Source organism: Paracoccidioides lutzii (genome assembly GCF_000150705.2).
Source record: "Paracoccidioides lutzii Pb01 unplaced genomic scaffold supercont2.4, whole genome shotgun sequence".
Lineage (NCBI taxonomy): Eukaryota > Fungi > Ascomycota > Eurotiomycetes > Onygenales > Ajellomycetaceae > Paracoccidioides > Paracoccidioides lutzii.
Window position 1 is genome coordinate 142,374 of NW_015440950.1, and position 13,597 is coordinate 155,970.

Genomic DNA, 13,597 nt, shown 5'->3' on the forward strand with positions numbered 1-13,597 from the left:
CGCAACACTAAAAAACACCTTGAAATGCTCACGTCAACCATGAGAAGAAGAGAACGACCATAATGGCTCTCTCAGAATTATCCGATGCCCATCTTATCCTCCTTGCCGTCGAGCTCTGCATTAACGGCGATGTGTCAGCATTGCCACGTTTACAATCCTACTTCCATGCCTCTCCCAGAGAAGACATATTCTTCCGTATCATATTAACCTTCCTACCTGAAAGCACAGAGCCATGCCGGTATATCCCTGTTATTCAGAGCCTGACCAATGGATCTTCATCCAAACCAGCTGAAACAGATGATGATATTGACACCGCTTCAGTTCGGGAGTTGTCTAAAACTGCAGCGAGGAAGCAGGTCCAACAGCTACATCTCCTACCCCTTCAACACCCCAGGCATTCCACAGATGAGTCGTGCAGCTCGCTAGTTCAATTTCTTCTCCATCGAGCTCACAGAATAGACTCTGAGTCCGGATTACAGCCGTTTATTATTGAACTTCTTGAACCGTTCATCCCTATATCGACGTACCTTCAAACATGGGTGATATCGACTGTACTACCTCTCGTCCGATTCAATTACGAATACCATTGTGAAAATGATGTCTCGTTGTCATTGGAAATAATACAGTCCCTAGATTCGGAAAGCGCCGTCAATATTTTGTTGTCGAAAACCGATAGATGTGATAGAGGAGGAGATGTGGGAAGAGACTTGAGAGGATTGGTTGGGTCCTGGATGTACGGGCATGCCAGGTCGAAAAGGCGGAGACCCAACCATCTCGAGCATTCAGGGTCGATTGGGATATTTGATAATCAGAATTCTTCAAGAGGGTCCAGGACTAGTGGATGGCAAGATGTCAACGAGTGGCTACTTTCGACAAGTATACGGGATTTTCCCTTAGCTGTTGAAGCTGTTGAGCAATGGTCGGGTCCACAGGATATGGATTTGGGTGGATATAGTGATCATGGAGAGTCCGTTCTATCTGATGAAGAAACTGAGCTTTCTTTGAACTACGGACAAGCTGCTCTTGCTGCGATTTATGCTACTACGGAAACAACGTTAGAAACCCTCGATGGATCCTGCCGTATATTGTGTAGAATTGCGTCTCTGCTTGAGATACCTGGTCATTCTGAACTACACAACTATGAAAAGGAACTCTACCCTCTCAACCTCGACCTCACATCACTCTCTGATATCTCGCGAGGCGCCATCCTCCAAAATGCTCTTCTAGACCCGTTTAATCCTCTCACATTTCCCACTTCTCAATCAATCTCTTTTATTGACGCCATTCTCGTGTCTATTCGCACTTTAATTGGTTTCGGTCACGGGATTTCATGCAGGACCGCTGCCGATATCTCTTTGCTTGCAAGTGATGAAATGCAGTTATCAGAATTCCGCAGAGTTCTTGAAACCCTGCATCAGGACCATAAGACTGGACTGGACTGGCGGAAAATCAGACTGCAACTGCTTTGGTTGAGAAATTGGGGGCTTTCTGATCAATCTAGGGAAAACAATGCAAAATCACGCGCTGGCCATGGGTTATTCTGGCGAATTCCTCTAGTTCTCCTTGAAGGAGATATTCTGAAAGCCATGTTAAATGCAAGACGTAAGTGTTCGTAATCGCCACAGATGTTACCAGTCCTAACGAATCTCAGAATATGACTTGGCCGTTGAGCTCTATGCAAAATCACTCAGCTTATCTCCTCTTCCGCCAGAGCAGATTGAGGCTGCAGTAACCGAGTCAATATTTTCATCATATGACAATGCCACAAATGGAAACAAAACCAGGGGCGGGATAAAACGAGCTTTGGAAATGTACGTCTGCTTCCTGTGAAGCATATTTGACCAGAATATAATTAACTGATTGATATGTAGGCTTGAGGCGTTTGGTCCAGGCTTCCCGAATTCTAAATCATTCCGCCAAATCAAAGCGTTGATAGCCGCTACTCACTCGTTGTCGTTTTACTCTCTCACATTGCAACACGGCGTCCCATTCCAGCCTGTCAGCATCCGTGTGCACCATGATCCCCTTTCCTTGATCGGCAAAGTTCTCGAACAAAATCCCAAGGCATACACAGAACTTGACAATCTGCTTACAATTGGTCGACACCTGGTTACCGCGGGCTTCCCCGCTCAACCAAGACCCAATGATGACCCCATCCATAACAGACCATCGCCGTCTCAGGAAGAAGAGTATCTAGCCTCAGATCATCGAATAATATCACTCTCCATCACCGCAGCCTTAGAATCCAATGATTTCGACACGGCATATTCATACGTTCACACTCACGTAGCCCCGCCATCTGTCAATTCAGGCTCTACGAAAATCAAAGACGATGTATTGTGGCGTGCCGCATTCAATGCAGGTAGATACCGCCCAAACATTGCTGAATCACTAAATAAACCACTCCGATCCCAAATTCACCGTCTCTCCCAACGCATGGAGCTCCTTTCGCTAGCACTAGCCCTTGCTCCTACTCCTGAGAACCTCCCCGAAGTCCTCGCCGTATGGCGCCGCTGCGATGAAGAAATGACTTCCCTACGCGCCAGAGAATCCACAGAAGCCGAAAACTGGGACACACGTGGCGATAACATCTCTAGCTCGATCGTACCAGGTGGCTTCGGTCCATCCGATGCTGAACTCGATGCTCTGGAAACAGAACGAGCTAAACGGTCGCGGACAGGGAATACCAAACGCACCTCCCGATTGGCAGGAGGATATGAAGAGGCGCCCATGGGGTTATTTGAGGTAGCACGAAGCGCGGCTCAGGCAATCAGCAAGACCGCATTTCCTCTTCGTGGTGGTGAGGGTGTTGGGGCCAGCGCTGGGGGTGGTGATTCGAGCGAGTCACGACGCATCAGTATGGATACTGCTGAGACGGAGGATGGGAGTGGTGGTGAGGGGTCAACGGCGGGACGAGTTAGAAAAAGGGATATGGTTAGTAATATAGTGACAGGGGGTTTGGCGAGTGGGCTTGGGTGGGTGCTGGGCGCTCAGCCGGTTAATAATAATAATAATGCTAACGCACATGTGGATGGATAGTGATGCTATGTGGCATGCGCATTTTGATTCCTATATTAAATTCATTAGTTATCTCTGCAGTTACTCATGTGAGTGCAAAGGTGTTTCATAATGGTAACTTGTTAATATTCTGTTTGATATTTACCTCTTGGTCTAGGTGCTCTTCATATACCTACCTGGGAATATATCATATTACACACCTTCTCTTAGCCAAAGCGCCCGGGTAGCCAAGTTTAGGTATAGGATATCGCCCAGATATTTCTTGCCCCATATCAAATGCACCAGTTCCGTTCTAATCTAATAACACTAATTTCCCTTCAGATTTCTCTCAGCAAAACACACGCCACAAGCCCACATGGAGCATTTCCCATGATGGAACATCCCAATAATATCCAGAATCCTACAAAAATTTCCAGCCCGACTGGATCTTCTCTTACCTAGGTACCTAGGTAGTTAATTTTTGTCTTCAGCTTCTGTTCCTCCGGCTGATACTTATCCCTACCAATGTCATAAATATAATCTTCACCACCACTAACCCCTCTCTCATCCCGACCCAGTATCATAACCATTCCAGGACATTCAACTATATAACACCCACATCCCATCCCTATTGTAATTACAATTGGCCCATTAGCAAAGAGATTCTAGAAACAAATCCCAATCATAGAACGAAAGAAAGTAAAAATGGCAGCAGACTACAGCACCGTCCCGTCCAATGCAGTCAAGATCCCGGAACCATTCCGCATTGAAATTCCAGAGCAACAGCTTGGAGAGTTCAAGACGCAGCTGAGATTGTCGAAGATCCCCATGCGAACATACGAGAGTACGCAGGAAGATGGAAGATTTGGAATTAGCCATAAATGGATGATGGAGGCGAAGAGGTTTTGGGAGGAGTTCGATTGATAGGTTTATGTTTTCTTTTTCAGGGGTTTTTGCATATCGGAAAGGCATTAATTTGCACTATCTGCGGTAGAAATTTGTTACTTTTTACATTAATATTCCACTTGAGGGTTGAGAAATGGGATTTTAGCACGATGCGTAAGATTTGAGAGCCCAGCATGGACTCGGGAATTTTGATTTTGAACTTAGAATAGCACTATAGCCCATATACAAATCTATTGATATGTACAGGCGGAAGAGCGAAGATTATATCAACTTCTTCCCCAACTTTATCGCAACAGTCCATCTGCCTGTCGAGAAAGAGATATCCAAAGTGCATTTCGTCGCTCTATTCTCTCACAAACCCGATGCTGTTCCGATCACTCTATTCCATGGCTGGCCAGGTAAATAAAACCACCTCATTCCGCTAGCAAAATATCATCATCAAAATGAAAAAATAGGGAGCTTCCTCGAACTTCTCCCCCTCCTCACTCTAATGAAGGGAGAAATATACACCCCAAACCCCCCCCTATCATCTAATCGTCCCCTCGTTGCCAGGCTATGCCTTCTCCTCCCACCCACCATTAACACACGGTTTCAATTGCACTGATGTTTCCGACATCATGAACCAACTCATGCTGGATCTTGGATTTGGGCCGTCAGGCTATCTGGCCCAGGGAGGTGATCTTGGGAGCTTTGTGGCGAGAGGTTTGAGCACGGAGCATGAGGCGTGTAAAAGTATAGACCATAGCTGCCCTATTGAAACCTTCCTCCTGAAAAATATGCATAAATCGACAGAATGGTCTCCATCAAACCCCCAACCACTTACCCATATACATACCAGCAATCCACGTAAATTTCTACATAGCTCCTACCCTTACTACAGCCCCCGAAGGAATCCCCTCTGAACCCCCGCTTTCTGATAAGGAGCAAGCAGGTCTTCAGCGGGGCGCGGAATTCCTGGAAAGAGGAGCAGCATATTCGATGGAGGACGGTACAAGACCTAGAACAATTGGAATCGTGCTGGGTTCCAGCCCGCTCGCATTATTGGGGTGGATAAGGGAAAAGCTCCTGTCATGGACCAATGTGCCGCTGTCTATGGACGAGATTTTGCGTTCTGTGACCTTGTATTGGTTTACAGGGGATTTATCAGTATCGGACTGTAAGTAATGAGGAGCTAATTATCTCTATTTTGTACAGTGACCACTTTCCTGGGATGGGGGCGGAGAGATAATATGTGACAACGAAACGGCACCCATTCTAATCATGTTATGTGTTCTAACAAGTTGTTCCAAGGTGGCTATGAAAACGAACACTCCATACCTGACAAAACTCGTTGGTTATTCGTATTTTCCCGGGGAGATCGTTCCCACGCCAACGGCTTGAGTAAATACTCGTTGGGCAATGGTACGTACATATGCTTTAACATTATTTGATTTTCACGTCGAAAATTCTTCTCCGCTGTTTTTCTGGAAGAGAAGCTGATTAGCAACTTATCAGAATGATTAAAAGGCTGAGAGGACTGTTTCTCAAAGAAAGCATCAGATAAATTACCCCCTCTACAAAAGAATATTAATTTTAAAATAGAGCTCCAGCCTGATGTTGATCTCATTCAGAGCATTGAACATGTGCCTCTATATAAGATGAATCTGAAAAAGCTAGAGGCAGTGAAGATTTACTTTGAAGTCAATCTAATAAAGAGCTTCATCATCTCAAGTTCAGTCTTCTATGCCTTCTCAATTCTGATCATTCATTGTGGGAAGAAGCTACAATTCTGTATTGACTTTCACAAGCTGAATGCTATAATCAAATAAGATTAGTATCTCCTGCCTCTAATATATAAGCTGATGGACTGATTTAATGAGGCAAAATACTTTACAAAGCTGAACATTCAACAGGCGTTTCATTGCATTCAGATAAATTCTGAGTCTGAGAATTTGATCATCTTTAAAACTCACTACAGAATCTATAAATATTAAGTAGTCCTCTTTGATTTTATAAATGCCCCTGTCTGCTTTCAATGATTTGTTAACAGTATCTTCTTTGACTATCTAGACAAGTTTATGACAGCATTTATAGATGATCTTCTAATCTATAGCAAGAATCTAAAGAAGCACAAGCAGCAGGTAAACTCAGTGCTAGATTGACTAAAGACAGTAGGTTTGCAAGTCAGCATTCAGAAATGTGAATTCACAGTGCAGAGGATAAAATATCTAAAATTCATCATTAGTATAGAAGAAATTAATGCAGACTCAGAGAAGACAGCTGTTATTGTGAAATGACAGATCTTCATCATATTTAAAGAAGTTTAGTCATTTCTAGAATTTGATAATTTCTACTAATAATCCATAAGAAACTACAGATGAATTACAAAATCACTATATCAGTTGACAAAAAAGACTATCTCATTTGAGTAAACATCAGAATGCAAGTCAGTTATTGAAAAACTAAAGAAACAGCTGATGAAGACTCTAATACTACACTACTATGACTTTGAGTGAGAGATTCATATCAAGACTAATATCTCTGATGAAGTGATGACTGAAATACTAAGTCAAAGATTTGAAAATAATCTTTGGCATTCAGTAGTCTTCTATTCAAAGTTAATGAATAATGCAGAGCTTAATTATGAGATTCATAATAAGAAAATGCTGACAGTGATCTGAGTTTTACAAGAATGATGAGCAGAACTTGAGAGACTACAGCAGGAGAAACAATTCAAAATTCTTACTAATCATTATGCACTGAAATACTTCATGACTATCAAGAAGCTAAATGCATGTCAAGTCTGCTGGGCAAAGTTCCTTTTTTATTTCTACTTTGAGATCAAGTATCAATCAGATAAAGTCAATTTGCTAACAGACATACTGAGCAGACCTGAGCAGATTAGAAGGTAACAGAATGACTATATGCAGATTCTTCTAGAATCAGAAATCCTTGACTCTCAGATCACTTCTTCTATATATATTGCTAGCATCAACTCCTCAGAGGAAAAGAATATTGCTGAACACATAGTGTCTTTAAACAAAATAGTCATCTCAATTGAGTCTCTGTGACAGCAGATCAATGATAAAAATAGTCTCTATACAATGAAAGACAATGTGCTATGATATAATAAAAGACTAGTAGTGTCTATTTGAGAAAAGAAAACTCTAATAGTTGAGCTACTGCAGAAAATTTATAATCAAGCTTCAACAGCACATCCTGAAGGACAAACAACTCTGACTCTGATGCAATCATACTATTGATGAGTCATCTAATAGACAGATGTTCTATACTATATTAAAAACTGTCATATATACCAGATCAATAAAATTTCAATAGATAAGACTTCTGATTTACTAAAGTTACTACTGATATCAGAACAGGCATGGCAGCATATTACAATAAACTTCATAAATGTGCCAAAGAGTAAAACAGGTTATGATGTCATCTTGATTATAGTATGCTGGCTAAGCAAGAAGACAATCTCCATTTCAATTATCTGAGAAGTTATAGTTCAAGAGCTAGTCTGTCTATTCATTTGATTCTACTACTCATATAATAAGGCACCTGACTCAATTGTCTCTGACTAAGACCCTTAGTTCATATCAAGCTTTTGAAATAAATTCACACAGATTCTGAGCATTAAACTGAAACTCTCAACAGCACATTATATACAAACTGATGAATAGACAGAAGTGATAAATTAATATATTATCACTTATCTTCATCTCTATGTCAATTACTATCAAGATGACTGAAATGAATGACTGCTCATTATAGATCATATCTCTGCAGCTATCTCAAATGCTTTCACAAGGATTTTCTTCTTTCTCACAGCAAATAAATATAAATCATGAATATTATTTGACTGATAATCACTGATAAAGAAATTGAATATAAATGAGAGAAGAAATCAAGAGACAGCAAGAAGCTTCATTCACTGAATGAGAGAGATCTGAAATCAGACAAGCAAAAGTATAAGAACAGCATAGAAACAGATGAAGAGACAGACTGACAAGTATCATCAAAAGTCTGACTTTGCAGTGAAAGATTATGTCTATCTGACATTGAAGTCATACAGAATGAACTGATCAAGCTGTAAACTAGCAAAGCAGAATGTCAGTTCCTTCAGAATTCTGAAAAAGATTGATAATGTCTACAAACTGAATCTCTCTGCAACAATAAAGATTCATTCAATTTTATCTCTAAACAAGCTATGTAAAAACTTCAGAGATTTTCTATCTGACTAAACTGCTAGACCACTGGACTCAATTGAAATAAATGATGAGAATGAATGAGAAATAAATTGTATACTGGCCAGTCAAATAAGCTGAAGCAAGCTGCAGTATCAGATGTACTGAAAGAGATTTGATGAAGATTCTTCATAGTATTCTACTTACAACTTCAAGAAATCATCACATGTAATATGAGATTTTCATAAGGTCAATTCTACAAAAGCCAGACCACTGAAACATGTAAATGAATGAGTAAAAGCATGAGAGACAGGCAGCTATCTGAAAGATGAAGATGATGACAATCTATCAGCATGAGGGCATGCCTATTTCTAGATTGAGGGGTGATATTAGGCTCAGTGCCAGGAGGGGACTAGGTTTATCTCCATCATGTGACCATGTGATGGCACCCCACATGTAACCCAGTGGACCAGGATGATCTGGTCACATGATCATGTGAATTGTTTACAATATGTCATGTGACCATGCAGACTGTTTATAATCTGAGCAGACTCTGACACCTCTTTTCCTCACCAACCTTAGTATTTCATTATATAGCAGTTAGCAACGCAGAGAGATTCTATCTTAGACAGCTCACATCCGCTCTCTAACAATTCTTTTCACTTAGAGCTGTTATATAAACTCAAGGATAAATAATTAAAAACTCATTTTTATCAATATGATTGATATTAAGTTCTATTTTTTTCACAACTTCTTTTCTATATACTTGCTTTAATGAGGAAAAACAAGCAATATTCAAAAACTGCAAGAGATGGGAAGAATGAGCTAACATAAAAAGAAAAATAATTGAGTTCTGAGTGCAAAACTGATCAAACTCAGAATTATTATAACTGCTATATATATCTAAGATTAAAAGTCAATATTAGTCAATTGTATAGGATTATATATATTTATTGAATACCTCTTTAAGTCAGATCAATCTTAGCTTGTCAGTTGTCTATTCATTTTCACTGATTTCAATCTGCCAGTTATACAGTAATTCATTCTCATATCAGAAGACTTGATATAGCTTTTTCTTAAAAATAATCATTGATGATAATGCTTAGCCAGTTGTATTAACTTTTTCATCAATGATAACTCATTCAGTATTTTTAGACTGTACAAGCTTCAGACAGAAAGTCTTCTCTGATTCAGTAATTATCTTGACTGTTTTAATAATTCTTATCTGAAACTCAATCTCATCAAAATTGTATATATTTTCTTGTATAATTTTATACTTTTGAATAATATTTTGTATAAGCTCAAACTATTTTTGAATAATTTTAAGATATTCATATAGGGCTTATTGATGATTATAATATTAAGAGAATCAAATCTTTATCTCAAGGTGGTGATTAATATATTGATTAATTTATTTTGTATCAACAACTGATAAAGTGATAAAGTTATCTCAGTTTGTAAGAAAAAAATTAACTATTTCTCATATGATATTCATCCAGAGGGGCTAACCTTATTCATCTATGAATATTATTCACTAAAGAAGGACTGATTCCTCTGTAAAACTAAGTTTTCAATTTTTTAGCTGAGAATCTTTTAGTATTATACAGCTGTGTAGTCACTCAACTAAGCTGATATGAGAGATCTAGTATGTATGTGCAGCAGCTTAGACACTTGAAATTTACCATATCTTCAATACCTGAATGACTAATTGAATTCTTTCTTCTTGATAGAAAGCTTGACTGTCTTTTGTTATTGATATTTTGACAGCTAAATTGATAGATACATCATGTGTCAAAGAAGTGTACAAACAGGTATTCTGTATAAATAGATATTTGATTCCGTTAGTGAATCTGATTCTAAAGTGCTTTGATAAGCAATATAGTAAGCAGTGTAAGAACAAGAAGCTAATATAGAGAGTGTTAGCATTACAAGCATTATCTGAAGTATTTATTTTCATTTGAGTCTTTTAATTTGAGTTATAATGATAAAGCACTGAGACTTCAAACAAAGCTTTTTTCATTTGATCAAAGACAAGCTGACAGGTATTATTTCACTTAAAAAATTAATTTTTTCAAATAAGTTTAAACAGTGACTTTATAATTTAATTGTATTTTTTAATAAAATATTGATAGAAGTTGTAGAATTTTAAAAAGAATTAAACTTCTTTGACTATACTAGACACTGCTTATTTTGATATTATTATAATTTTTTTTAAGTTCACTTTAATCTCTTGATCAGTGATAATAAATTTCAAGTACTTTGTCTATTAAATATGAAACTTATATTTTAAAATATTTGTCTATAGTTCAACTTCTCTTAATCTAATCAATATTTTCTTGACATGCTTCTTATGTTCTTTTAAAAATTTACTGTAGATAAGTAAATTATTCACAAAAGCAGTTATGAACTAATTCAAATAATCAAAAGAGATAGTTTTCATAAAACTTTAAAAGATTATTAGATCATTACTTAGATTAAAAAGCATAATCTTATACTTGTAGAATTCAAAATATGTTCTAAAAGCAGTTAAATTTTCAGTCTCAGAATGCATATATATCTGATGAAAACTTTAATAAATGTTCAATTTGATTAAAAACTTAACTTTATTTAGCTGCTCTATGAGCTCATCAACTAGTAGAATGAGATATTGATCTTTCTTTAAAATTGCATTAAACTGATGATAATTTATACAAAACCTCAACTTGCCTACTGTATGAGCTATAAAAATTGAAAATGTAAATGAAAATATCACTGATGAAATAAAATCTTTTTTTAGATTGATCTCAAGATACTGCTTGACTGTTTTAAGTTTTATTAAGCTCTTTCAATATAATAATGCATGATCAATAGCTTTATTTAAATTAACTTTTTTCTTAAGTTTAATCTTATAGTTTATTTCTTTTTAAAAAATAATAATTAATCAGATACAGTCTTTAAGAAAATATTATAAAATTTTTTAAAATTCTCTGATAATTATTTATCAATTATCTCTTTATTCTTTAGTTCTGTACTAATAATAATTTTCTTCTTTTCAATAATTATATCTATTTTACAGAGATTTAAAATAAAGATCTCTGACTTTCTTGTTTCTCTTATAATGATAAAAGATCATATTTTCAATAAGTATTATTCTTTGCTACTTATTTAATTTATTTCTTATTTGAGCTTTCATAGACCTTTCAGCAACTTTCTGTTTAAATTCCTCATTAATAAGTCTATCTTGATGATTAACATCTTATTAATACTCTAGCTTTACTACTGATTTCTTTAGAATCTTTTTTAAAATTATTTTATTATATTTTTTTGATATTCTATTCTCAGTTGTTCATATACTTGATCAAACTACATGTTGATTCTTTATATCTAATTATATTTTTTACTTTACCAGCTATAACTGTACTAGAATTATATCAATACTTCTCAAGTCTATCATTAGTATTGATGTGTTTAGAAACCTTCATTCATCTACTCACAAATATAGAGAGATGACTTCTGTGATTAAAGTCTCTTTCTGATTATTAAATTTTATGATCTAATGATCTTCTATTAGCTTCTCTGAGTTTATCTTTAAGACTTTAGCACAACTGTGAGCAAAGTTTACATTGATGAGAATATAGCAATTTGCTTCGAATTTACTAATACTTTTGTAGAAATAGTATATTCATTAAAAGCTATTTTAATATATATAGTAAACGAATTTTCACTCATTAACTGATTTACATTCAAAGTTTCTAGTGCAACTATCTTATCTAAAAAGAAGATTTCTCTCAGATTTAATTTTTTTTTGATTTAATAATAATAGTTTCAGTATTTACTTTATTTAGTTCTGTTTTTTACTTACATGAGTAATTTTATACTCTATGATCTTTACTTCAGTAATTGAAGTATTTTACATATTTTTTTTTTTTTAATTTTTATTCTTCAGTTTATTCTCAGTTATTTATACTAGTGTTATTAAAGTCAATTTGTGATTTTAAGTTGAGAAAGTTTTCTTATAGCTAGTTTGAGTTATAGAAGTTTCTTCATGATTGAGCAGCTATTATTTGTTTTGACTGAGTATGTGTTTAAAAGAGTGAGCTGTTTTAATATAGATTTTTTGAACCTTATAAAAGATGCTGCAATTGATATAAGTTGCTGTAACTATATATTAAAGATTGAAGAAAATTTTACAAAGAAAATCTCTTTTATAATCTTTCTTGTGAACTTGAACTTCACTCATCAGGTGCAGGAACTTTGTCATAAATATATAATAACTATCTTCATTTCTTATTATTAGTCATCAGTGTTTTGTTTTTATATTCTCAAGCTTATTAACATTCTCATATATTCTCTGTAGATATTTGACCACTTTTTCAGCTATTTTAAACTTCTCAGAATAATTTTTCTTCATTCTTGAAACTAGGTATATAGCAGCTTCACTGTTGATTTAGTTTTTAATATAGGTAATATGATTTTCTTTAGTTGAAAAGTGGTCTGTATTAACAACCAACTTGTATTTTATTTGATAGAGTTAGTTTTCAAAAATTAGTTCTTTTTCATTAGTAAAATGCTTAATATCATCAGGTTTAACTAATTGTTACATCTATTGAGTTTTTATCAGTCTGATTTAAGAGATTAAAGAGTTCACAGTCTGTTGTAAAGTATTTCATTTCTTTATCAAACTGTTTACTTGCTGATCAAATTCACTTATTTACTTTCTCTACTCATCTCATTCTACTCTAACCCTTTCTAAAATATCTTTTGCCTCATTTATGAGGCTAGCAATCTCTTGATATATTCAATTTGAATCCTTTTCAATTGTCACAAGGAATTATTTCTTTAATATAAGATTTTTTAACCTCATATTTCTCTTAATCAGAGTCATCATATTTCAATTTAATTTTTATAGACTATTAGACTTTTTAACTGCTTTTAATATCTTTAGCAATCTTCTCAGAGATGAAATAATAAAAGTAGATAAAAATTCTCAAAGGTTTTTCATCTAAAAACCTGCTTTAAAAAAGGTCAGAAAAGTATTTGATATTAGTATTATATCATAGCTACAATCTAGATGCAAATAAACAAGTGTTTAATTGTCAGTTAGATAAGTTATTTTGACTAAATACGAAGATGATTTCTAAAAGATGGGTTTAGAGAATGCTCTATTATATAGCTCTTTTACTTAGTATTATTTTTCACATTTATATATTATTTATATATAAGGTAATTATGAGATTGGCTGCTATGCTATTGCCTATACAGTTGTAATTCTGATTATCTCAGTCTGTTCTACACTATCATATCTTTTTACTTTTTTCATAATAATAAAAGATGATATCTCTAATAACTATCATTTTTTCAAAACTAAAAATTAACTCTTTTTATAAATTATCTAGTTCTTTGATGTTATTTCTTTCAGCAACTTCATATTTGAATCTTTATTTATAAGTCTATTGTGATAATCTCTATTCTGTTAATACTTTGACTTTATCTTTTATCTCTTCAGAATTTTTCTAAAAATTACTATATTATATTCTTCTAAT

At 35.2% G+C, this 13,597-nt stretch overlaps 2 protein-coding genes across 2 annotated transcripts; both read left to right on the forward strand.

Moving 5' to 3' along the window:
- Nucleotides 1–62: 62 nt before the first annotated feature.
- PAAG_01807 (hypothetical protein) lies at nucleotides 63–3,039 on the forward strand (the record flags this gene model as incomplete). The annotated part of the gene is made up of 3 exons (XM_002795873.2): nucleotides 63–1,602; nucleotides 1,652–1,811; nucleotides 1,872–3,039. The coding sequence occupies 3 exons, from the start codon at nucleotides 63–65 to the stop codon at nucleotides 3,037–3,039; spliced, it is 2,868 nt and encodes a 955-aa protein (XP_002795919.1).
- Nucleotides 3,040–3,702: 663 nt separating this feature from the next.
- On the forward strand, nucleotides 3,703–5,138 carry PAAG_11371 (hypothetical protein; the record flags this gene model as incomplete). Its single annotated transcript, XM_015847032.1, has 5 exons — nucleotides 3,703–3,911; nucleotides 4,150–4,301; nucleotides 4,456–4,635; nucleotides 4,742–5,059; nucleotides 5,098–5,138. The coding sequence occupies 5 exons, from the start codon at nucleotides 3,703–3,705 to the stop codon at nucleotides 5,136–5,138; spliced, it is 900 nt and encodes a 299-aa protein (XP_015703294.1).
- Between the last annotated feature and the right edge of the window lie 8,459 nt (nucleotides 5,139–13,597).